The sequence below is a fragment of the Dipodomys merriami genome, unplaced genomic scaffold (assembly GCF_024711535.1).
Source record: "Dipodomys merriami isolate MVZ:Mamm:240054 unplaced genomic scaffold, mDipMer1.0.p SCAF_112, whole genome shotgun sequence".
NCBI lineage: Eukaryota > Metazoa > Chordata > Mammalia > Rodentia > Heteromyidae > Dipodomys > Dipodomys merriami.
Window position 1 is genome coordinate 1,297,954 of NW_027202405.1, and position 27,206 is coordinate 1,325,159.

The 27,206-nt window shown below is 38.4% G+C and overlaps 1 protein-coding gene and 1 non-coding gene across 5 annotated transcripts in view; both read right to left on the minus strand.

Annotated features, from left to right (window-relative positions):
* The window catches only part of Mcm9 (minichromosome maintenance 9 homologous recombination repair factor), a 70,373-nt gene extending 50,225 nt beyond the window's left edge, over positions 1-20,148 (minus strand). Inside the window, exons 1-7 of one of the 4 annotated variants that reach the window (XM_070015324.1) lie at positions 19,880-20,148; positions 16,783-17,101; positions 10,450-10,769; positions 8,765-8,846; positions 6,159-6,359; positions 5,446-5,571; positions 3,702-3,821 (exon numbers count right to left, since the gene is read on the minus strand). In XM_070015324.1, coding sequence (XP_069871425.1) covers positions 3,702-3,821; positions 5,446-5,571; positions 6,159-6,359; positions 8,765-8,846; positions 10,450-10,769; positions 16,783-17,086 — 1,153 coding nt within the window. In that variant the 5' untranslated portion in view covers positions 17,087-17,101; positions 19,880-20,148. Of the gene's footprint in view, positions 1-3,701; positions 3,822-5,445; positions 5,572-6,158; positions 6,360-8,764; positions 8,847-10,449; positions 10,770-16,782; positions 17,102-19,414; positions 19,476-19,879 lie in introns of those variants that run through there. The other 3 variants (XM_070015322.1, XM_070015320.1, XM_070015321.1) reach the window with 3 other exon arrangements.
* A 602-nt stretch (positions 20,149-20,750) lies between these two features.
* On the minus strand, positions 20,751-20,857 carry LOC138822570 (U6 spliceosomal RNA). The gene has a single exon (XR_011370555.1). It is a non-coding gene; the product is annotated as a U6 spliceosomal RNA (small nuclear RNA).
* Positions 20,858-27,206: the final 6,349 nt, after the last annotated feature.

The following is a 27,206-nucleotide window of genomic DNA, read 5'->3' on the forward strand; positions in this document are numbered from 1 at the left end:
TTCCGTTCTTTTATGAAAGAAATAGGTATTTGAAATCAACTATATATAGTACAAAAATTAAGGATTGTTTTTTCTAGGCCACTCTACAGCATTCTGTGGCTACAGTAATTGTTCATATAATACTGGACAGAATTTGGTATGGTTTCTAATAACAAATGTAGCTAATTGTTTATAAGGTCTTCTGGCTGTTTTTGTTTTTATAACAGTTTAGGACATCAGAGCACATGAACTACAAATTATTATTGTACAATAATTTCAACAGTTAAGAGCAAATACAAACTTCCCTAAATTTAAAAATAAGTGATTATAATGGCTCTGATCTGTTCTTTGAGTTTGTACAAACATTATGAACTTCAAAAACTGTTTTGGTAGATCATGTGTTGTTGGCATTATTTATTAAAAACAGTGGCTTTAGAAAAGCATAGTTAGCTTTAATCATAATACATTACTGTTTTGTAATACATTACTATTTTGGAAATAGTTGTGTTTTTTTTTTCACACCTGTAGTATTCTTCTCCACACCCTCTGACATTCATGAAGAATACCATCAAGCATATATGTAATTGACATATTCTAGGTAGTTTTTCCAGATAACTTTTTGAAAAGCAGTCTTGGGAAGGAATTCACTAATTAAATGGGCCAAAAGGTTATTTTTCTTTGATGAGAGCTAGGTACTTCCTCAAATAGTTCTTAAGCTCTGTTAAATTAAGGGTCGCATATTTTCATTTGGCTCTTGCTACTAAGCAGGATAGCCTATGATGCAGATTTTGCAGTGCCTTCAAATCTAAAATTTTTATACTGCACTTTTAAAGCATTTATTTTGAGGAAATAAAAGGGCATTTATCTTACCACATACTTGAGGTGTATATATTTTCTGTCATTCTAAAACAAATTTGTGAAGCAAAGTTTTGCTGAATGTTAAACTTAGAAATTTAATACTCCAGATTATCAGAATATTGTCAGTTAACTAGTTCAGATTTTAAAAATAAAATACTTCAGACTGTTAAAACTATATGTAGAAAAATCTTGTCTAATTGCAATTAAAAGGAACTGTTAAAATAATAAAATGAAAATAAAAGTAATACTTTCCAATGAAGAGCTCAGTGATTAATATTGAAGGAACAAGATATATATGCTTACTAGGAAACTAAATCACCAAATAAAGCAATTCACTGCTGAGTTTTAAATTATAAATAAAGGATAACTTTGTAGTGATATCAAATTATTAGGTTTTTATGTCAATTTGTAAAAATGAATTTTGGACATAAACATACCTTTATTAAACTTTATGTTCTGTAAGGTAATTTTAAAATTAAAAATCAGTGAAAACAGATTAAGAACAAAAATTAATAACCCCACATGTAGAAATTTTTTTCCCCACTTAGCCTCATTTATATACTATATCTGAATTATAGCTGCAAGGCTTAGAACTGTTTTTTCTTCTTTTGATCATAGTAAATAGCTGTGTTTAGAGAATACAAACAGGAACAGAAGAGATAGGTAAATAGGTTGGGAATGAGGGTACCATTTAAATTCCAAAACATTTTCAGAAATCTAAAGAAGCATGCATGCATACACTCATTTAGAACCTTAGGTTTCTCTGTTGCTTCATCATACTACAGTTTTAGGATTTGTAGTTACTACCTTTACCAAGAAAATGTAGCAGCAATTTTCAAAGCTTTAAAACTCTTTGGTATAAGTTAAGGCATCATCCTACAATGCAAGTATATATTTACATTTTAAAATACATGAGTACCCCACTTGTATGCAGTGTGCCTCCCTAGGGTTTGCAATGAGAGTTTACAGAAAGGTCAGTCTGATCTTTTGTGTTGGGAAGTAGCAGCAACAAATTCTCTACAATTGTAAAACCTGTATTTCCTATTCTTTCCTTTCATATTTGGATTATAAGATGGACACTAAAAAAGGCAAAATGCTTTTCTTTTTTTTTGTCGGCTGTGGGGCTTGAACTCTAGGCCTGAGTGCTGTCCCTCAGCTCTTCAGCTCAAGGCTAGCGCTTTACCACTTGAGCAATAGCACCACTTCTGGTTTTCTGGTGGTTTATTGGAGATAGGAGTCTCACCATCTTTCCTGCCTGGGCTGGCTTTGAACTGCGATCCTCAGATCTCAGCCTACTGAGTAGCTAGGATTACAGGCGTGAGCCACGGACACGCAGCTGCAAAATGCTCTTAATACCCTTTTTACAACTCCATTAATACCGATATTAACATAATCTTTTTGTGTTTGGATTATGATGTTGGGATTAAAGAGGGAAAAGTTAAAAACACTGTAACACTAATCAATTTATACTGAGCCAGCACCCAGTTCTTTATAAAACTTCTCAAATAGTCAGAAATTATTAGTAGCCTATGAGATGGCTTAGACTTTTTCTTGGCATTCTTTGTAATTAGGAAACTTTCCATGTAATTATTTGGGAAACAAATAATTACAAATAATTGCTGTATCATTTTACACAAATTCTAGAGCAGTGCGATATTGGATTGTAAAATGCACTTGGTTCTTTATATTTATATAGTTTTTACTTCCAATATCCCTAAGTTTACCCATTCAATTCACAAATTCCTTTTTGTCAACATTTATTAATTTACTTTAGCTATATTTTGAAGTCTGAGTTCTTTTTAACTTACAAAGGACTATTAGTGGGACATTTTCTGTTGAATGATAGATTTTAAGGTACAGCTTCTCATAAGAAATTTGAGTGTAGGCCAAAGAAGTGAGACTCTCTTAATAAGCAGCAATTAACTTGTAAAAGGTGTGAGACCAAAGATCTTATCTGTTTAACTATCTGTTTAACTGTTTATCAATACAAAACAATGAAAACATTTTCCCTAAGTCACCTTATAATCAAATCTTTTTTTCATACTTGGGTTTGAACTCAGGGCCTCCCTCATACTTACTGGGCAAGTACTCTATACCACTTAAGCCACAGCTTTATAATCAAACCTTGACATTCTGTCAGCCTTAAGCAACAACCCCAGTTCTATAATCAAACCTTGATACTCAATCTGCCACTTGAGCCAGGCCCATAATCAAACCCAGACATTCTGCCACATGAGCCACACCCCAGATTCTATAGTCAATGGTGATGTTCTGTCTGTCACTTGAGCCATGCAGTTCTATAATCAAACCTTTACATTCTGTTTACAAAAGCTTTTAAGCTTATGGAAAAATCTACACGTATGAATGAAGCTCCTTGTATATGTGAAAAGTATGCTTTCTAAATACAGATAAATCTCAAGTCTATGAAATTTCAGTAGGGGCTACCATTGCCCATGAAATTTAGGGTCATGAAAATGCCTTACATCCCATGCCATCTATTTACTTTTGTAAAGTGAACTTTTCCCTATTTATTTTGATGTTTTGTCTGCTTAGGTCTTCATAAAATGCCAGATAAGTAAGGTGTACATTTTACTGCATAAGTATATAAAGGTAATAATCACTAGACTGACAAAAATCCTAGCACTGTTCAAAATTAAGGTGCCTAAGGAAGTTGAAGATGGCGCTTTTAAAAAAAATATTTTTTTAGAGCTTCAAAAGTAATGTATATTTCCTTTAATATTTGGCAGTAACTTAAAAACTTAGCAAGGAATTTATCCTTTCATAGGTGCTTTTTCATAAAGAAAAAAACATTTTATTAGCTCCTATAGTAATGTTAAATTACTTGAAATCATCATGTAAAATACCTGCACTAGTAGATCCAATTCCTGTGGTCAGCACAGATCTTGGTGTAATCTTTGCCGCATATTTGAGGAATTGAGATTTCCCTGTACCAGGATCCCCAACCAGTAAAAGATGAGATTCACCTAGAAAAATAAAATATGTAATGTTTTAAATTTCTATGAGAGGATTCATGAATAATTATAAGTATAGTGAATCTAAAAGAAAATAGTTCATATGGAATGCCAACAAATTTTCTATACTATTTTGATGTATATTTTTATGTAAGGACATTCAAGAAAGGATTTAACTAGGAAATCTTTAGAAAAGTTAACTGTCAAAGCAACTTTTAGTTGATTACTGAATTATGACATTTCAAATATATATCATATTAATAGATTGTATGCTATTTCCAGATGTTTTAAGCCCTGTTTAACATTTTAAAAGTTCTTGGCATATAAGGTTTCTGATTTGATTTTTATCTATTTTTTAAATACCAAACTACTGTGATTAAAGCTTTCCATACAAGTCATACTAAGGTTTTATTCTATTTGTATTTAGGTATTTGTAAGTGCTGGAGACTTTATAAATGCTTTATACTTACTAGATCATTTAAGAACAATTAAAAGATTTTCATTTTATGAAAATTTTGGTAGTTTAAAATATCATAGAATTACTTAAGTACTCATTTTTCAAATATAACATGAATGGAATATAACAATTCTATGAAACATATCATTTCACTGACCAAAAAGTATTCCTCAAGTATTTTCTAAGTATATTAATTGGAAATCCATATTTAAGTTCAACATTTAGTGGAGTACCTTCCAAATAATAGGTGAGCAAAAAACATTCATATACCTTATAATTAGTATTTTGTACTACAATGGATGGTTTTAGAGTACCGGTTAAGTCTGATTTATAATAATGTCCTTTTAGTTCTTTTGGGTTACACTTTGCTTAATAGGGCCCATATAAGAGACATTCAGATCAGTTAAGCTGCAAAAGAGCTTTCTACCTTCCAGATACAATTACATTTTAGTTATCTTTACTTGAATGTGTGACCTATACCAGCATCTCGTGCAGATGGCACATTTATTCCCACCAGCAGAAGGGGAATCGGCAGGCAGATGACTGGAGTATCAGCTAAAGAAACACTCCGGTAGTTACAGATGGAGAGACTGACTTGGAGACATTAAAATCCACTATTTCTAACTTTTTTCCTCTTAAATAGTGATCAAGGGATCCAATGAAAAAACATCAGTAGGGCTGTGAAGGTGGCTCAGTAGTAGAGCGCTTGCCTTGCGTGCCTGAGGCCCTTGGTTCGATTCCTCAGCATCACATAAGTAAGCAAAAAGAAAAAAGCCAGAAGTGGTGCTGTGGCTCAAGTGGTAGAGCGCTAGCCTTGAGCTGAAGAGCTGAGGGACAGCGCCCAGGCCTAGAGTTCAGTCCCCATGATTGGATCCCGCGCCCCCCCAAAAGAAAAAACACAGTAATTAGAATATAAAAGTATTATTTTGTGCTATTCTCATCGGTGATAGCAGAAGTATAGAACTATTGACAAGTTTTAATGATTCAATCTTTCTGGAAATAGAGAAATTAGCTTCTAACAGATACAAATTTATGCTTAAATATGAAACATAACTGCCAGCTTTAAATAACTACATTTAGAAAATAAAACTCAACAAGCAGTTTTAATTTAGGAGAGAAAAAGTCTAGCTTTCTTCTTATATATGTTCATACTTCTCAAAAGTTTTCAGTGGTACTTACCCCTGACCCTTGTTCCTGCGGCATCTGTCCTTGGAATCCCACCAGCTAGCACCAGAGACACAGCAAGCTTTACTAGATACATCCCAAACACTTGAGGGCACAAGCTGGCCAGTATTTCATTCCTTCCTGCAAAAGACAAAAAGCTCAGATGTCACCTAGAAACCTTATTAAAATCTCTCTTCCTATATTAACTACTATCTTACTATAAGCATATTCTTCCTAAAGTAAATTAAGAGGGCCATATACAAATAATTCAAGCATGATACCAGAGTCTGTGTCCTTTGCTACTGGGATGATTCTTGTTACCAAGTTACAGTCCACCTTTTCTCAACAAAACTGACTCTTTAGGCTTGGGTGATTTCCAGTTTGTTTTTTATAACTGCTAGTGGGATCTATTAATGATTTCTCATCTTCCTCTTCATTCCTGTCCTCTAATCAAAGAATTTAAAACACTAAGGAAAAAGAGTAAAAGACTGAGATCTAATTTATGTAGCTATAAGCAAGGCTGGGTGCAGCATCAGTTTTGATCTGTGATCAAGAAAATTGCTAAGAATAAAAGTCTGCATGCCAGAAAAGAACTTCAAAAGACTGGGTAGATCCTATAGATCCTAATGCTTTGAACTCAGCTGAGAGTTACACAGCATTTAAGACTGTCTATAAATCACAGCATATGTTACAACTGAATGTGTTATCATTATGTCCTAAACACAAACCTGCAAAAGGATCACTCTTATAGTATTCCCAAAACTCTTCAAATTCCTTTCGAACTTCCTCATCCATGACAATACCTGAAGACTGCTCATTGTTTACTTGGACATAGTTGGCTTTCAGGACTATCTCCACCTCACAGCGCACATCTTGCTGAAAGGGTTTCCAACGCTGCATTACAACTCCAAAGATAGTGATGTCATCACCTAGGAAAAGTCATCAAATTGAGTCTGCATGCTGGGCACAGACACATGCAATCCACAGTAGGATTTAGAGTATACATGCTCATCCAGAAAGCAATCCCCCAGCAATCTGGGGGCAAAAGAATATACTAAATTCTCAATTATTATTTTTTAAAACAGGCACTTTTATCTGCACAGTTAAAGGTGAAATCAGTATTTTTGTTTTTCAGAATCTATATGGTAACACCAAATTATTGCTCTTCACTGGGAATAGTTTTCTGGTAGATTTATAAATCGTTATGTTGGTGACATGAGCATCATCTCAAGAGTGCAATTGGAGAAGAGGTGTGAGAATTATAGCCCGAAGGCGAATCTATAATCAACTTGGTGTTAGGAAAAGACAATCTTGTGATGTTTGGCGCCTACTTTAATTTCTCAATGTTCATTTTTATTTTGATTCTCATTTGTTAATATTTTCTTCACTGCTTTCCCTTCTTTAAAAAATGAACTAAAGGAATGAACTAAGAAATCAATGAATATCTCTTCTACAAAGTCAACCAGCCTGTTCCTTTAGTGGCTCCTTCCTAAACAGAGAATACTTCCTATCAGTAATAATCAGAATATTCATCTTGTATACTTTTCTAAAAAAAAAAAAAAAAAAAAACCTAGGTAATTTATCAGCACATTCACAAATGGTATCTGTGCTTGTTATTACTTATACTATATCAGCTAACAACAAATATATGTGAATTCTTGGCATTCAGTACTTCAATAATGGAGCAAAAGGGGCCAAAACCAAAAAGAAAACACAACTGCATAATCTTCTCAAATTTCAATCATACTGAATGTGGGATGTTGGACAGGCTTCACACCCAATCCTGATATTTATACTTTGCACAACAGTCTCAGGATTAACAGCTAAATTCTTTATAACCAAGACTGTGCCAATTTCCTGTTCTTTGCTGATGCAAAATGCTTTTCTTTCTCTAAATTTCAATGTGTAATGTGTTCTTTGTAGAACTTTAGGTTTCCTGAAGAAAAGTATTTTATAAATGCTAAATACATGAAAGTGGTGGAGCCAGTTCACAGAAGACACATTTCTAGCCAAAGGCAACTTCATAGTAGATGCTGACAAACACATTAAATAGGTATTTTATACATGTTTTGCCAAGATTTTTTCTAAACCAATCTGGAATAAACATTTATGATTCTGTTCACCCCAAATCTTTTAGGTAAAAATGACTAGATACCTTTAAACTTAAATATTTCAATTTCAAACAGTCAAGTATGATGATTCTAACAGGTTATATTAAGTCTCCACATTATTTAACTGAAGAACTTTAGATATACAGAACTTACTTGTAATACTCTAAAGTAAGAGTGACTGGAAAACGCACCTCATTGAAGAGTGACTAAACACAGTAACTCATCAAATTTAGATTTAAATCCTAGTTCTATTCCCATTGGTTATGTAACCTTGAACAAGTTACACAACTTTCCTACAAAGAGGGAATAGATTTATATCATAGGACTATAATGAGAATTAGGTTAGATAATGCATGTGAATTACCTCATTCCAAATACTGAGTATTTAATAAGTACTGACTACTATTCTACTAACAGTAGCCTGCATTTGTACAGTACTTAGTTTATTCTGAAATCCTAATTCATATTCTTTCATTTACTCAAGTATTCATTGAATGGCAGTTTCATATGGCCCTCACAACAGCTGTTCTTTTTCAAATTGCTAATATGCTGTGGTACACAGAAAAGAGCCTGGGTCCAGTTAGTGAATCTGTACTCCTGCCCTAGTTCTGTCACCTAACTCTAACTGACCATGGACAAGTCCAGCTGTCTATAAAATAACCAGCAGAGCTACACCCCTAAACTCTAGCCCACTTCTTGGACATCCCTCCTCCATGCCAGTTTACTAACAAGGGTAATTAATCCTCTACATTCCCTTGCTAGTGACCTTGGGGAGAAATAAACAGTGGCTTTTTCTAATCAGTACTTAGGACCTCCTATACAGGCTGACAGAAATTCCTGTGTGTGTGTGGTGCGTTGATCCTGGGCTTGACCTCAGGGCCTGGGCACTGTCCTTGAACATTTTTTTTTCCCATGGCTAGCATTCTACCACTTGAGCAACAGCTCAGCTGCTAGCTTTTTGGTGATTAATTGGAAATAGTAGTCTCATGGGCTTTCCTGCCCAAGCTGGCTTTGAACCATAATCCTCAGATCTCAACTCAGCTGAGTAGCTAGGATTACATGCATCTAGCTTGAGAAATTTATTCTTATTAAGTACGTTATACTATAGTCCTAACTATTCTGGAGGCTTAAGGGGAAGAATCACTTGAGCCCAGGAGTTCAAGCCCAGCATGAACATCATATAAAGACTGATCTCCACAGGGAAAAATAAGGTTCACTCTTACCAGATTTGCAACTGTCTACTAAGTCATCTTCTAGGATCACTTTCATAGATCGTGGAATACTTCCAACAGATAGCCTTTGAACCTAGCAAGGAAAAGAAAACACTCAACATACTGCCTAATTATCCAGAATCTACTAGTAGTTAAAATTACTGTTTCCATATTTCAGGTATTACCATAAATAAAATTATGATGGAGACTCAAGGAATATTTCTTGAAAATTACTCTTAGAATCAGTTTAAGAAGCACCAATATGAAAATTAGCTTCAGATCTTCCTTGTGGAGGATCAAAGTAAATATATGTTCAAAAACTAAATAACAAAATTACTTATCTAGAAAAGAGGCATTTCTTTCCTGGTTTCTGGTTACACATGACCTTGGATAAATCACCTAGTCAATGATTATTCCTTGTTGCAGAACCTGGTTTAATTCCATGTGGACATGTGTTTAGTGTATTCCCAGGTTTCCTTGCACATAGTATGGTCAAATGATTATGCCCAGTGAGATATAAGCAGATATATGATGCAGCCAAAAAAATTTGCTCAAGTAGAGATTTGGTTAGATGGTAGATGCATCCACCATTTTTCCTCTTCCCAGCCACTGACTAGAATAAAGACACGATAGCCACCATCTTGGCCCACAGACAGTGTAATAGAAGTGTGCATTAAGAATGGTGAAACAAGCTGGGTGCTGGTTGCTTACCCCTGTAATCCTAGCTACTCAGGAGGCTGAGATCTGAGGATGGAGGTTCAAAGCTGCCTGGGCAGGAACCATCAGAAAACCAGATATGGCGCTGTGGTTCAAGTGCTAGCCTTATCTAAAGAACTCAGGGACAGTGCCCAGGCCCAGAGTTCAAGCCCCATGACCAAAAAAAAAAAAAAAAATGGTGAAACAGAAAAACTGACATCCTCCACAGTAAAAAGCTAACATGCCAGTCTTAAATTGCCAAGTTCCTATTCTGGATGAGATAGTCTGTGATTAATAAGCTAAGGAAAGGGAAAAAAGGAGTGCATTTTCCTGTGTCAAAGTATTTACATAAATACTTCATCTGGCACAACAAATAAAACTGAACTGAATTCCAAATGGTGCTTTTAACAATGCTTAACGGGTTAAACTGGCTTTTCTCTTATCCTTTAGTTTAAGAACAGTTACTAGAGAATTCTTTTTTTTTTTTTTTGTCGGCCGTAGGGCTTGAACTCTGGGCCTGGGCGCTGTCCCTCAGCTCTTCAGCTCAAGGCGAGCGCTCTACCACTTGAGCTACAGCGCCACTTCCGGTTTTCTGGTGGTTTATTGGAGATAGGAGTCTCACGGTCTCTCCTGCCCGGGCTGGCTTTGAACTGCGATCCTCAGATCTCAGCCTCCTGAGTAGCTAGGATTACAGGCGTGAGCCACCAGCGCCCAGCACTAGAGAATTCTTAATAGTCACTTTTATTTTAACATCATTAAGTCATTCCACAATCTTCTTGTCAATGATCTATCCAAAATGGTGATTATTCTATGGTTTCTAAAAAGTGTATTTTAATATATGAACAAGTTTTAGGCTTTGAATTTCTATAAAATGATAACACAAGTTAATTTGTATCCATTCTATATCCATACAATAAAATCCATATCTTCTAATAGAGCAATTTGACCACAGGGAAAAACCAAGTCAATTTTATTATTTTCTCATTTATCTGATCACTTACTTGTTCTTGAATTTTTATTTCTTGGTAATCTCTACACCTAGCAGGTGTAGATGAAGACAAGCCTGAGAGGCAAGTGAATTTTGAGGAATTGCAGCTCTCCAAGCTGGGACATGAAGATGGTCGGCAGAAGGTGTAATACTGCTCAAAGTCGGCTTTGACCACAAAAACATGCTTGCATTTGTTGCACATGTAGTCCCGCTCAAACTCCAGGACCTTCACCATACTTGTCCGAATCACTGTTCCAGTGACAGATAAGAAGTGTCCTACATCCTTGGTTTTAGGGATGTGTTCTCTCACTAATTCAGGACAGATGGGCAAACCTGATGGGAAAACATCATTCATTGACTTATTCCATGTAATATTCTCATGGGGAGAAATTACAAGTGGAAAATCTTTGTTTTACTTAAGAAAAAAATCTGGTTATCAACCCAATTAAAAAAAACAGAAGGGCTGGGAAGGTGGCTCAGTGGTAGAGCACTTGCCTTGCATTCATGAGGCCCTGGGTTCGATTCCCCAGCACCACATAAGCAAAAAGGAAAAAAGCCGGAAGTGGCGCTGTGGCTCAAGTGGCAGAGCGCTAGCCTTGAGCTAAAGAGCTGAGGGACAGCGCCCAGGCCCAGAGTTCAGGCCCATAACCAGACCCCCCCCCAAAAAAAAACCAAAAGATTATAATTATCAATGGACTCTTAAAAGCATATATCTAAGCCAGGAGTAGAAAGGAAACAAGTGGATGCAGATATGCACCACGTTCTCGCCTCTCCACAAATGAGAAACAAACAAAGCCTCAATTATGTGGCTAAAGAAAAGGTGGCCAAGTTAGTGAGTCAGGCCGCACTAGTAAGCTGGAAATTGTGACGCATGGTCTCTCTACAGGGACACACACACACACACACACACACACACACACACACACACACACACACACACACACACACACACACGCACACGCACACGCACACGCACACGCACACGCACACGCACGCACGCGCGCACGCACGCACGCGCGCACGCGCGCATGGAAGATCTTGAATTCAAGGCCAGCTTGGACTTAAAACTCTCTCATGGAAAGAAAAATTAAGCTGAAACAAGGATAGAGGTTGACCCATTGTAACAATGAGATGTACAAGACACTATGTTGACAACGAACTTTACAAAAACCTGAGAGTGGGGAGGGGGGAGTTGGGGAGGTAGAGAGGGAAAGGATGCTAGGGGAAAAACAAAGGAGGAGGTAACAATGCTCAATAGGAAATGTACTTATTACTCATGTAACTGTAACCCCTCTGTACAGTATCTTTACAATAAATATATATATATATTTAAAAAAAACAAAAAAATATTTAATTAGTATTCAAGATTCAAAAACAAAAAAAGAAAGAAGAAATGGATTCTTGTAGGAGGATTATCTCAGTAGGCTGTAAATACAGGATATAATATAATCACATTTAACAAAAACAATGTTGCTGCTTGACACACATAAAATCAATTGATAATTCAGTCAATAACAAAGCAGAGTGATAAAGGGCAGGTAGCAAGATGACCAAACAGTTCCATAGTGCCAGGCTAGTTTGTTCCAGTTAGGATTTAGTGACACAAATAGGATGGTGTTTTCAAGCCTTGACTTACCTGTAAGCTTGACTCCAGTACCACTTTATCTTTTACAAAATTGTATTTTTGACACCAGGAAAGCAAGTAGCTGTGCTAAAGCATGGTAGCACCTCCTGTGACCCCAGCACTCAAGAGGTGGTGGGAAAGTCCAGAGGGTAAGGACAGTTGGCACAGAGCAAAACCCAATCTCAAAATAACAAACGACATAGCCAAAAAATAAAATGAAACAAACAAACAAAACCATAACCACAAAAGCAAGCAAGTACAGAGTGCCAAGGAAAAATTTTAGGCAGAAAAGCCATTTTGAGGTTTGCCTGTGATCCAACACTACAGTGGGAAGATACTGTGTGTGATTAAAGACTACCTTTTAACAGGTTTATCAGGTAAATTGGTTTCACTGGTTTACATCCAGTGGCCTATTGTCCCCAGAATTTAGTGGCACAAAAATCTGGCAACAGTGCACATTAAAGACTGGTCTGTCAGATTTGCTAAACTCCTAAGAAATAACCACATTAGGTATTATAAATACCGGAATTTTCTATGGTTAGCAAGTTTTCTCCTTGCCGAACAACAATAATAACTACCACAGTGTAGTCTGGGAAGTCTAGAGGGGAAAAGCAAAGGGGTTAAGTAAATTGACTAAGATGCTGGGCTACATTAACCTAATATTTGGTTATCGTTGTACATTCAGGTTTGAATTTCCTCCTTTGGTTGGCTGAGTCTCTCCATACACAAAGTGATACTGTATGGATAAACCAGATGGTCACTGCTAGCATCTCCCCGGATCATCCCTTTTTCTAAGCTTTCAAGACTGAAGCATACTTTGCTTATTTTTAAATGGCTGTATTTTTTAATTCACATTATTCAGGTTGCATCACATTCTGATACTAAAGAATCCACACTTTTGCTCTGTGATTTTGTGCTTTGTTATAATTGGCATGAACTTCACAGTTGAGGCTGTCAGAAAACAAACTTATTTCCAAAATCTTGAGGAAATGCCATGATGTTTTAAAATTTTATAAAAAACAAAGGTAAATAAATGTTACTATAAAAGAACAAATAAATTTTTGGTATATCTGTATGTGTACTAGACACGGGTCCACTCTATTAAGTCTGTGACTTTCAAAATATAGGTCCTGGATAAGCAGCATTTGAAAGCATTGAAAATGTAAATTCCTAGGTCTTGTTCCTGAACTTCTCAATTAAAAACTCTAGAGTGGGCCCAGTAATGTTTTAAAATCCTTCTAGATAATTTTGATATCCATTAATGTCTACAAACCACAGCTATAAGTAACGTGGGTGTTTTTTTTTCATTGACTTTGGTGTTCACTGTGTGCCTCTTCATGTGAACCATTGAGATAAACTAGGTAAGATGTAGTTAATAAAAATTCTCAAAACCGGGTGCTGATGGCTCACACCTATAATCGTTTTTTTTGGGGGGCCCGGGGGATCGGTCGTGGGGCTTGAACTCAGGGCTTGGGTGCTGTCTCTCAGCTCAAGGCTAGCGCTCTACCGCTTGAGCCACAGCGCCACTTCCGGCTTTTTTCTTTTTGCTTATGTGGTGCTGAACCCAGGGCCTCATGCATGCAAGGCAAGCGCTCTACCACTGAGCCATCTTCCCAGTCCCTCACATCTATAATCCTAACTACTCAGGAGGCTGAGATCTGAGGATCATGGCCCAAAGCCAGCTGGGGCAGTAAAGTTCCCGAGTCTCTTATCTCTAATAAATGACCAGAAAACCGGAAGTGGATCTGTGGCTCAAAATGGTAGAGAATTAGCATTGAGCAGAACTCAGGGACAGGGCCCAGGTCCTGAGGTCAAGCCCCAAGATGGATGAACGGAAGGAAGGAAGAAAGGGAGGGAGGTAGGGAAGTAGGGAAGGAGGGAGGGAGGAAGGGAGGGAGGGAGCGAAGAAGGACGGAATTCTCAAAGACCAAGTCAGAAATACAATTGAGAGAATAAAATTCAATGTATTTCCTGGAAAAATACACCAGAAACTCTTATTTTCATAAGGAAAGTGAATATAGAACTATCTTGGGGTTTAAATAATTATCTCATCTGATGGCCAAGAGGGATTTTCAACATACCTAAACCAGACTATTTCCAGCCCTCAGTTTTTGCATGCTATTCATACTGACTGGTACACCTTCATACTTTACTAGCTTACTTGTCCTTCTAGAAATGTCCAGTGATGCCCTCTAGGAAAATTTAAATACACCCTGTTCTGTGAGCTAAAATACCTCCATCTGTCTTGAGTGAGGCATGCCATCACATAACATGCAGTCTGACATTAAACTCCTCCACAGCTGTTTAACATGTACGTTCCCATGTACCCATGGGCATTCATATGCCATCTGGTAACTGCTTAACCACATAGCTCCCTTAGACCTAAATCATGTTGTTTTTAGTTTCCCGAGTCTAGCAATTTCATATACGCACCATGTTTATAGAATGAGTATTACTAAGTCAGCAACATATTTTACAATTTAGTTTTTCAAAGAATTTTAAAAATAGGCTAAGTTCATGTGAAATGGATAGGGTCACTCCGAGAATTTTAATATTTAAATTGCATGGGAAGGTATCTAAACATAAGGAGAAACCAGAACCATTTCCTAAATACCATTTCCATGTTAAGATTCATTTAACAATCCTTACTAATTCTAGGAAGAGTTTATTTAATGCTTTTAAGCATAATTATTAATAATCTTAATTTTTTTAGAGTAGGAAATACAAAAGCTACTTTTCACTTATTTCAAATATCTGGTCATTTTTAAACATTCATTTGCTTTTAAGTAGTTCTACTCTAGTAACTCAACTTTTTGGAATAATAATAAATATTCTTGTTGATTATAGGTACTTCCCTCAAATGTAATATAAGGTAAAATGGTGGACACTGTAACACTTAAGCCACTGTACCACTTGGATTTTTTTTGCTTTATTTTTTTGGATAGGATCTCATGCTATTCACTCAGAACAGTCTTGGCTGCCAATCCTCCTAGGTATGCAAAGTTTTTTTTTTAATGAAAGGAATGTATGGTTTTGAATTTAATGGCTAAATTTAATGAATGCCTTAAATATTCCAGAGTATGCTTTTAATTTTGCCAAGCCTTTCTCAAAAAATAAAATGAAACTGTACCAGTCTTTATTCATTTATACAATGATGATACTTTGAAAGTGTTTTTAGGAGGTTTGGGGATTGATAGGGAGTCTAGAAGTGAGTTTGCATGTGAAGAAACAGGTTTAGTGAGATAAAATAACCAACTTCTTCCCTCCACTGAGTAACAAAGTACCTTATGCTATTTACTATTCTGATGCAAAAGTACAAAAGGAAGGCAGGCCCACAAGCAATAAGTACTTAAGTTTCCCAAACCAGAGAAGTAGCTCTAACCAATTATCCCTTTTCTTTCATGATACAGTACTGCCTTCCAAGAAATGATTTCCTGGAATGAATTGTTACACAGTTAGTGCTTCTTTTTCCTAAAATTGTTAAGACTGGCTCTTCATTTCCATCCACCTGTTAATAATCATTTTGGGTCAGGTCATGGGGTCTGAACTCAGGGCCTGGGCGCTGTCCCTCAGCTCTTCAGCTCAAGGCTAGCACTCTACCACTTGAGCCACAGCACCACTTCCGGCAATTTTTTTCTGCTTATGTGGTGCTGAGGAATCAAACCCAGGGCCTCATGCATGCAAGGCAAGCACTCTACCACTGAGCCACCTTCCCAGCCCCCACCTGTTAATAATCATTTTGAAAGCTGGGCACCAGTGGCTAACCCTAGCTACGCAGAAGGCTAAGATCTGAGAATCATGGTTCGAAGCCAACCTGGGCAGAAAAGTCCCCATGAGATTCTTATCTCCAATATACTACTCAAAAAAGCTAGAAGTGGCTCTGTGATTCAAGAGGTAGAGCACTAGCCTTAGTACAGCCAAATCATCATCATCATCATCATTTTGAAAACAAAAACTAAGGGGCAAAAACCAAAGACTTGGTGGAAGGAACTCAAAGACACAACTTGGCTACCAGAAGTTGCCGTTTGCTCTACTGCAGTTAAAAATCAAGATGCTTCATCTGTCATGCATGAAACAAAAATAGTGAGGTCCTGATAGGTGGCCAGTACAATGCTACTTAATACATAAAACAATAAATTTCCTAAAATGTTTTGAAGATCAATGGACAAAATCTGCCACTTTCCTAATTCTATTCTTCTTCCTTTTTTTTGGGGGGGGGGGAGGCTAGTCCTGGGGCTTGAACTCAGGGGTTGAACACTGTCCCTGAGCTTCTTTTGCTCAAAGCTAGCACTGTACCATGTGAGCCACAGCACCACTTCTGGGTTTTTCTGTTTATGTGATACTGAGGAATCAAACCCAGGACTTCATGTATGCTAAGCAAGCACTCTATCACTAAAGCCATATTCCCAGTCCCAGTTTCCTAATTCTTACATGACCAATTCTCATTATTATTAGTAGTCACAGATACTCATAGCAATTTTACATACACATAGAAATACAGGTTCAGAAATACTGTTGACCGCACATCTCCTCCCTTCCAATTGTTCATATGACAAGGATCCCAGAAGATAATCACTGTGATCTCAAAGAAGAGACTGGCAGGGATACATAGAATATACATTTTAAGTATAAATAACTACCTCAACAGTACTTGAAGCGGTTATAATCTCTTTAACTGGTCCTAGAAAATGACATGGCAGCAACATTTATTAAGAGACTTACCTGATATCCTGGCATGAAGATTCTGCTTCATAGAGACATCCTCAGGCTGAGAAAGGGACTGGAGTATTGTCAAGGCTGATCTTTGGAGTGCACTATCAAAAATAGTTAATACTTCATTGGGAAACACATTGAAATATTCTCCAATTTCCATGTTGGTCTCAAAAAGGGTCATGGCATTAACCACAATTGAATAATGAGCATCTTCATCTCTTTCCTTCAAGATTAGAAGAATATCATTCTTATGGTACTCTGAAACATAAGACTCGAACACTTGACCCACCAGTGTAACTTGATCACTATTCATCTTGAATCTAGATCACTAAAGAAAAATAAAAGATAGTATTATACCTTTATAATTCAGAATTTATATAATATTTAACAAGAACGATTAGCTGTAAATCATAAGAATTTTGAGTTACACTATGATCACAAAGCAATATCTGAATTTAAACATCTGAATTGTTAGTCAGATAAAACATGTACATTAAAAATGAGAAAAGTTAAATTCAAGTCAAAGAATTAGAGAGTGCTATCAAAATGGTACAAACCACTTTTCAAATCTTTTTCCAAATCTTTGTTCACATTAAACGTACAATATGTTTAGCCATTACAACTGTATATAAGGCTCCAGATTTGTTTGACCACATTTCTCCCTCTCCCTCTCTCCTCTCTCCCACGCTCTCTCTTTTCTCTCTCTCTCTTACACACACACACACACACACACACACACACACACACACACACACTTGCTCTTAAAAATAAAATCTAAGCCTGGAGCTGGTGGCTCACGGTAGTAATCCTAGCTACTCAGGCTGAGATCTGATCATGGTTCGAAGCAAGCCCAGGCAGGAAAGTCCATGAGACTCTTATCTCCAATTAACCAAGTCAAGTGGTAGAGCACTCACTTCAAGCTAAAGAGCTGAGGGATAGCGCCCAGGCCCCATGACTGACCAAAAATAAATAAATAAAAAATAAAAATAAAATCTAAATCAGTCACTTTTTTTTTTGTCGGTTGTGGGGCTTGAACTCTGGGCCTGGGTACTGTCCCTGAGCTCTTCAGCTCAAGGCGAGCACTCTATCTCTTGAGACACAGTGCCACTTCTGTTTTTCTATTGGTTTATTGGACATTAGAGTCTCATGGACTTTTCTGCCTGGGCTGGCTTTGAACCGTGATCCTCAGATCTCAGCCTCCTGAGAAGCTAGGATTTACAGGCGTGAGCCACAGGTGCCCGGCTTAAAACAGTTATTCTTTTGGCTGACCATATTCACAGTGGAGTTCTTCACAAGCAAGCTTGTTCTAGGTTTTATTCAGACAAGAGTGTTCCATTCTTTCTTTGTAATTATACACATATACATCCACAAATATTCTGCATTGTTAGAATGATAGCCAGGTTTAAGTTGAATAATGATTCACTTCATAAGTGTATATATGGATATTAGTATGTTTCCTATTTTTTCTCCCTAATATAAGAAAACTATAGGCTTCAGAAAAGCTGAATAAATAAATCAAATTTAAAGAGCACCTTTAAAGAAGAGAATGAATTACATTCGAATGAGATGGGAGTAACTACTCAGGACAGTAACAAATGAACTGTCCAATTCAGAAATGCATACCTGCTTTGGAAACAGACTAAGTACTACAGGAAAGGTGTTCTTTAAATTTGACTTTTTTTTTTTTAGCACTTATCAAACGAGGCTTAAACAAATATGAAGATTGTTACAAAGTTCATAGATTAGCATCCTTTATATGTGTAATTTATGCTATTAAAATATTTTGCCTGCTTTGAGAACCTATTATGTGGGAATATGTGAAAGACTTAAGAACATACCACTGTTAAGCCAAAAATTCTTATAACTTCAAGCGTCCAGTATGAGATTAAGAATATAAAAGTATATGTCCAAGAGAATAAGTTAAAGAACTCAGAAGGTGGAGATCTGGAGGATTGCAAATGGAGGCACCTGAGCAATTAACAAGACCCCCCCCCCATCTCAACAAATAAGCTTGGCCTAGCAGGATATCCCTGTTAGCCCAGCGATGCAACAGGCCTAAGTAGGAGGGTGAGAGTCCAAGGTAGGGCCCAAGCAAAAATTCAGACCCTATCTAAAAATGAACCTTAAGCTTAAAAGGCTGGTATAGCTCAAGTGTAGCTCAGAGGTCAAACCCCTAATACTGCCAAAAAAGAAGAGGACAAAAATTGTGAAAGTAAATCATGGCCGCTACTAATTATCGTTGTATAACTTACATTCTGATAACAGAAAGCAGAAAAAGCATCTGGGAAACAATTGAGCACACAGATTTCCACAATATTGTTTTGCCTAAACAGTGAAACAACAAAAAGCACTGGACTCCTGAAAGGGGCTCCAGGAGAATCTCCCAAGATCCTATCAGCGCATATTCAATGTAGAGACACACATTTAGCAGTTTGGAAAAGAGCTCCATATCGACCAGGAGGAGGGCAGCTACAGAAGTTAAGATGCAAATTAAAGTCAGATGACATTTCGTCTAAGTCACACCAGCGTTTTTATATCGTTAAGGCTCTTTGAAAATAGCCTTCGTTTTCCACATCTGCCCCAAATTAGTCAACTTTGTGCTAACTCATATCCATGCAGGCAACTGATTTGAGGCACTTACTGTTTTGAGCACGGTCTCTGCACACCCCTTTCTTTAATTGAGTGTCTGGGGTCAAAATGAAATCCTTTGGCTTTATCTGGTCCCCTACAACACGTGTTTGGGAGCGGCGGTGGCCCCGCCCCTTCCAGGAGCCACGCCCCCACCATGAAAGCCACGCCCCTGGAGGGGCGGGGCCGAGCGCGACGTGCCTTGCCGCCCGGCCGCCCGCAGTCTCCCGCCATTCCCACCCGCTTGGCCGCCCGGCAAATGCGGAGTCGACGCGCTCCCGGAGGAATGCTTCCGAACTTTTCTTCCTAACCCACAGGTCCTCGGCCAGCAGGCCTCGCCCTGGGACACCTCCGCGGGTCGGACCAACCCAGGGCTTTGCTCCCGGCGCTCCTTGAGGCAGCGAGTCGCGAAGCTGAATAGTTGTGAACTATGAACAAAAAGACGTGGACAAGAATTGGGATAACCTGCAGTAGTCACCTGGGAGACGCGGCGGCGGCGGCGGCCGCTCACGGGCCCACACGCAGGGTCTGAAGTCTCCCCGCGGCCTCGCAGCGGGGTCACCGACGCGGCCCGGGGGCGCGCGGCGCCGGCGGGGGCGGGGTGTGCGCGCGGAGGCGCCGCTGGCCGCGGGAGCGCGCGGGCTTCGTCAGGCCTGCCTCGCGCCGGAGCTCCGAGCCCGGCCCGGCTCGGCCCCGCGCTCCACCGACCCAACTTTCCAGCCTAGGTGGTTCTTCCGGGTGGAGACGCCGGCGGGCGGGCGCGCGCGCACCCAGCTCGGCGCTGCGAGCGGAGGGCGGAACAAGGCAGGCTGGAGAGAAGGGGCGGGCGCCGGGGAAGGGGGGCGGGGTCTGGGGAAGGGAGGGGCGGGCCTCTGACCGGGCGCCTGGCCCCGGGTTTGGCCGGGGACTGAGGGCTGGGCGGGCCGGCCGCTCGGATTGGTTGAGCTTCTGGGTGTGTTTAAGAACTCTAACCCCAAACACAAAGGCTCTCCCGCTGTGTTTCCTGATAAATGCTTTAGAGCTTTTGGTTTCGAGAGTGTGTAATCTCATTTACCTTGGGGTAGGCATAAGCACTTGTTCAAAGAGATTGCCTTTTTTTTTTTGTGAACATACTGTACAGAGGGGTTACAATTACATGGGCAAGGTAATGAGTACATTTCTTATCAAGCATTGCAGCCTCCTCCTTTGTTTACCCTTCACATCCCTTCCCAGCCTACCCCCCTCCCACCCTCCCACCCAATTCTACCTCCCCCCCCCATGCACCAAAGTTGTAAAGCTCGTTTTCGACATGACAACTTGTACTTCTCATTGCTGCAACGGGTCCACCTGTATCCTTAAACGACTTGTTTAAAAATATGGAACGCTTCACGAATTTGCTTGTCATCCTTGCACAGGGGCCATGCTAATCTTCTCTGTATCGTTCCAGTTTTAGTATATGTGCTGCCAAAGCGAACACGAGATTGCCTTTTCTTACAGTTTCCCGTCGATGTCCAACATCAGTTGTTTCCTGGCGCTGGTGGTGTGTGGACTGGATTGTGTTCCTCTTCAAAAGAAGAAGATAGTGAAAATTCCTAATCCCCGGGACCCTACTTCTAAATAACATCTTCATAAAAAAATCCTGTCAAAAGTAGGGTGGTTAGGATGGCCTCCTACCCAACAGGATGGTATCTTCAGAAAAGGAGATTGTTGAATACAAATACACTATAGGGAAAAGTCATGGGACCCAGAGAAGGTAGCCACCTGCAAGTCAAGGTATGCTTGAGGGTCTCAGGCTAGGAGGGAAGCCTTTAGTACTTTTAGAAGGCATATGGCCCTGGCCATTTTTGAATTTTAGAATTCTGACCGTTAGAGTTGTGAGAAGATAAATTTCATTTGTTCTAAACCACTCACTTGTGGCATCCCTAGGAAACTATAGAGTGAATCACATTAATTTAATTTTGAAAGGATTCCCATTTGGTCATAATGTGTTTTCCTTTTTAAAACTTTTTTTGTCAGTACTGGGGATTGAACCCATGCCTTACACATGCTAGGCAACTCCTCTACCACTCAGCTACATCCCCAGCTCTATCTATCATATATATATACATATCCTTTATATATATGTTATTTTTATATTATATATTTTGGTATATATTATGTTTGTATATTACATATATTTATATATATAATGGATTAATAGATTTTGATAATATGAAGTTTTACATGTATATTTGGGATACTGACCTAATATTTTTATTTGCTGGTCTTGTTTGTAATGTCTTTTTGTTTTGTTATCAAGGTAATTCATCACTGAATAAATCAGTGTTTCCCTTTTGATTTTTCTAGAACAATCTTTTAAATTAGTTTCTCTTCCTTAAATATTTGTTAAAATTCATCAGCAAATCCATTTCACCATGAAATTTTCTTCCTGAGAAGTTTAGCTACAAATTCAAATTCTTTGGTAAGTATTATTCAGGTTATTTCTGGGTTTCCATAGTTGGTCTTTCCAAGAATCTTGTATTTCTTCTTGTTGCATGACTTATGAACATGGAGCTGTTTGTAGTATTTCCTTCGCTAGTTTAGTATCGGTGGGTCGTAGTGATGTGATGTCTGGGTTCTCCTCTCCTTTCACAAGTTGCATTTGCTGTTCCTCATCCCTCTGGATGCTCATCCCTCTCACCTACATACTTCACTCTTGCTCCCCAACGTCAAATACTTAACACTTCATGACAATATGATGGTACATCGCTTTCATGGGAAGTGAGGCAGGGTGAATGAGGGGGACAGCAAGACTAGCTTGCATTGTTTCTGTCTTAACAGATACAGGACATATTGTATTCATGTGTAGAAATGTCACAGTGAATCCCTCTCCTTGTAAAAGTAATGTAATGAAAAATTTAACTTTTTACACACTCGAGTCCAAATTTTTTGGTGGAAGAATCAGATTGCCCTAGAGTCTGTGTTGATCTTCAACCAAGCCAGGCTGACTGCCAGAGGCCAGCTTTGTGGAAAGGGAGAGTTTGCCAGAAACCAAAAGTGTCATTGACTTAGTAACTGGGCATAGATTTCCTTCTAACTCCTAGGAGTTAGATGGAATGCCTGTAATTTTGTAGAGCCCATACACCTGCTCATCACTGGTACCTGGAACTATTCTTGCCATCCTCACTAAACATCTAAAGTGGAATAAATTACAGAGTAAAAATCTTTTATCTCCAGCGTTCTTTTTATTACCCACTTCTTTTTGATACATTCTTGCTATGTATCAAACCCTTGCCTGGCATCAAACCCTCAGTGCTCCTGCCTTAGCCTCTCAAGTACTTCAATTATAGGCATGTACTACCATGCCAGCCCGTTCTTATCGCTATACCAGTCTTTGTGTGTGGGTGCACGTATAACTCTCATAATCAATAGAAGATGATCATTGCTTGTTTGCTCATAATGATCTTTAGAAACAATTGTGGTCCTGTTTTCAAATGATTAGAGAAAAATAGCTAATATCAAACATAGTTTGAACCACAATTGGTATATAATATTCAATGAAGTTCTTAAATAAAAGGAATTCAGTGGCTTTCCACAATATTGAAATGGTTTATAGTATTTCCCACACAGAAAATTGAGTTTTAATTTTGCCGAAGGGACATCTTATAGCTAAATCATACACTAAGGCGTCATGAACTGGTGACGAGACTGATGGTTTTGGAATGCATGACTGAAGCTCTTTGCCATGGTGGGTGACCAACATCTGCTTTGAAAGGTCCCAGTCAAAATTATTTCTGCTGTGCCTTACGGTGTGGAACTTTGCACTGGAAATCCACCAAAGATTGAGATTTAGAAACTAAAATGAATTCAGTTAAAAGCATTTTTTCTGAGTAAAACTCTCATTTTATTTGCAATGAGATAGTCAAAGATGGTCATAATGCATTAGAATTCCATAATTTGATTCCATTATGTCCTTTCCAAAGAATATCATTTTGTATCACAGATAAAAAGCAGAATTAGTGACTTGTCTTACCAGCCAAAAACCTAGCTGAGCCATGACTTGATGAAAGATGTCCAAGGGACTTCTTTAATCTCACTTCTGTCTTGGATCTAGTGAGACCAGTAAAGAGCTTTTCAAGTGTTCTTACACAGTTCTTACATTTGAGTTATTCTTAAATGCTGTAATTTTCCCTTATCAAAGGTTAGGAAAGCTTTTCCTATTTACAAAACATTATCAGAAGGAGTGACTTTGATCATGATGCATTTTACTTATCAATTGACATGTTGAATTGTATGACTATTTAAAGATAATAAAAAATACAGAATTAGTAGCAAAAAAAACCCTCCCAAACTGTGATCCTAAGATCTCAGCCTTTTGAGTAACTGGGACTAAGAATATAGTTTTTTTTTCTTTTTCATTTTTTTGTTGTGAAAATAAGAATATAGTTTTTATTATATGTCTTCAGCATATTCATTGTAGCCATATTTTAATCCTTTGGGGACAGAGCTGTCTGTGTATGTGTACAGTATATATATTTGAACTAAACATAAATTGACAATATATTTAGAGTTTACAATTTTATTTGCATGTACAATCACATGTGCATATGGAGATATTAACACATACATAGGGTGTCAGTCTCTTTCTTAAACATACAGATCTATTTCACTAGACTCCTCTAGTAACCTAGGAGTCAGACATTGGACCTGAAGGAAAAGCCAAGAGGTAATTACATAGTAATTGACTTGCACACGATTTGGAGAGATGATTTGGAGAGACGGTTTGAGGCTGAGCTGGCCATGCTACTTAATTCTGCATTGTGCCCCACCTTCCTCAGCCTCTGAACGCCTCATCTCTCTGTCCTATCATTGCCTTTTGTTCAAGGAGTTAGCACTTTCTGCCATTCATCATGTCTATTTATTGTCTAGCTCCCCTGCTTCTCATCTATGCTTCATAAAGATGCTACGGGCATACTTGGGTTTTTTGTTTGTTTTTTTTTAGTGATATATCCCAGCTACCTTAAATAATGCCTGATACTCAAGAGATGTTTGTTGAATGACCATTTGTAATAGGGCACACATGGTGAGGGCATGGAAAAAACTTCACAGTGGAAGCAAGCAGAGCTTTCAGCAGGTGGCAGCAGAACCCCATTTAATGAAGAAGTCCCAAAAAGCAGAAAGGAGAAGTGTAAATGCTTAGCACTACAGGTGGAGGCCTTCAGTTGATTGTGAAATTCTCTGTGTGTGAGGTCATCTTGTCATTGCCTCTGACAAATGTTTAGAAACTGAGACCTAAACATATGCTTAGACACTGAGACCTAAACATATGCTGAGGTACCAAATAGTAAAACATGCTTAGAGAAAATTACAGGAAGAAAAAAAGCAAATGGAATGAAAAGATTACCTCTCAATTTATATATAGTCATCTCTAATATATTGTTTATTCAGAAAACAGTGCAATCACTGGGATAAGTCTCTGCTAAAAAGTCTCCCTTTTTATTAGTGTGGTAAAATGTACATGAAATGCACCATTTCAACCTTTTGTAAAGTATACAATTCAGGAACGTTAAGCTCACTGACCATCTTGTGTAACTTCATCGGTATCATCTCCAGGATTAAAAAAACAAAAATAATTCTGCACAGAAACTCTTGAAAGGTTAGAGTATTTGAGGCAGTGACCATTTTTTGCTTGTTTCAGAGCAGAACAACACGTGGTGCTAAACCACCTGGTTGTGTGCCTTTGTAAGACCTGCAAATCCTTAACTAGGGCTCTCCTCCTGGGCTCTGCTGTGTCATGTTGGAGGCCGGAGGTGCAGCCCATTTAAATAAAACAGCTGTAGAGTCTATTCTCCATGGTCTTCTTGGTGGGGGTCCTGCGACCTTGGCATAACACTCTGTTCCCAGTAAACAATCATTCCTTTGTGCCCTCTCCTTAACCTCTAGTAACTTTTACTTTCTGCTTCCTGAATTTACCTATTCTAGGTAGTCTCATATAAGTGGAGTCACACAGTTTGTTGTTTTAATGAGCTTATTTCAGTTAGCTTTAAAGGTTTGTATTGAGGGCTTTTAAAGACATCTCAGAATTTCATCCTTTTTTAAGGCTGGAATTTTTTTGTGCTAATATCAGGGCTTGAACTCAGGGCCTCTTGCTCTCACTTGGCTAGCTTATTCACAGTTGGTGCTATATCATTGAGCCATACCTCCAGTCTGATACTTTTCTGATTAATTCAAGATGGAGTCTCACAGACTTTTCTGCCTCAGTGAGCTTTGAACCATGATCCTCTAGGACTTGACCTCCTGAATAGCTAGAATTCAAGCCTGAGTCATTGGTGCCCAGCAAGGCTGGTCCATTTTCTATTGTGTGTAACCACATTCATTCTTCAATTGACAGACATTTGGGTTGTTTCTACCATTTAGCTATTATGAAAAACGCTACTAAGCATGTTAGTTTATTAGTATTTGTCTCAAGTTTCCATTGTCAAATTGACTCGCGTGTATTTATAGAATGGAATTGCTGGGTCATATGGTCATCTATGTTCTTTGAAGAACTGACAGACTGTTTTCCACAATGGCATCACCATTTAATTCACAATCACAATGGCTCCAACTTGTCATTCTTGCCAACAATTATTACTTCACATTTTTTAATATTATAACCACTCTATAATTTACATCTCCCTATTAACTAGTGAAGTTAAGCAGCTTTTCATGAATTTGTTGGCCATTTTAACATCTTTGGAGAAATAGGTCTGAGTCATTTGTTCACTTTTAAACTGGCTTGTTATTCCTTGCTAAGTTTTAGCCATTCTTGACTGTTCTGGATGTTAAGCCCTTTGAAAGATATTTTTGTGTGTGTGTGAACATACTGTACATGGGCAAGATAATGAGTACATTTCTTTTTTTTTTTTCTTTTTGCTTATGTGGTGCTGAGGAATCGAACCCAGGGCCTCAGGCATGCAAGGCAAGCGCTCTACCACTGAGCCACCTTCCCAGCCCCCTAGAGTACATTTCTTATCAAGCATTGTTGCCTCCTCCTTTGTTTCCCCTTCCCATCCCTTCCCATCCCACTTATTTTGGTTGTCTTTTTAACCTGTTCCCATTGGTGCACAAGAGTTTTAACTTTTTATGAAGTTGAAATGTATCTATTGCCTGTGTTTTGGTGTCAAGTCCAAGAAACAAGGGGCAAAGTCCAAGTAATAAAGGCCTTTTTCTGTCCGTCATGGGGCCTGAACTCTGGGCCTGGGCGCAGTCCCACAGATCTTTTGTTTGTTTGTTTTGCTGCTACATAGATATTTTATTTGTTTTATTGTGAACATACTGTACAGAGGGGTTACAATTACATGGGCAAGATAATGAGTAGATTTCTTATCAAGCATTGCAGCCTCCTCCTTTGTTTACCCTTCATATCCCTTTCCAGCCTCCCCCTTGCCTCCCCACTCAATCCTCCCCCCACCCCCAAAGTTGTAAAGTTCGTTTTCGACATGACTACTTGTACTTCTCATTGTTGCAACGGGTCCACCTGTATCCTTAAGTGACTTGTTTTTCCCCTTCTCCTTCACAAATTATACCAACATCAAATATAGTGAAAGCAGGGGTTATACTGTGGGGGAGGGACATACAGAGCAACAAAGAAATAATCTTATAAATGCATTAGAAACAAATGCATGAAAGAAAAAAACATTTAAATACATATCTAAGGGTTCATTTTCCCTAACATCACCTTATCTGACCTTTCTGCTTGACTCAGACATATACTAGTTATTGCAAATAAGGGAAACCATGGGACCTGTTTCTTTGGGCTTGGCTTACTTCACTTAATATAATTTTTTCCAAGCCTTTCCATTTCC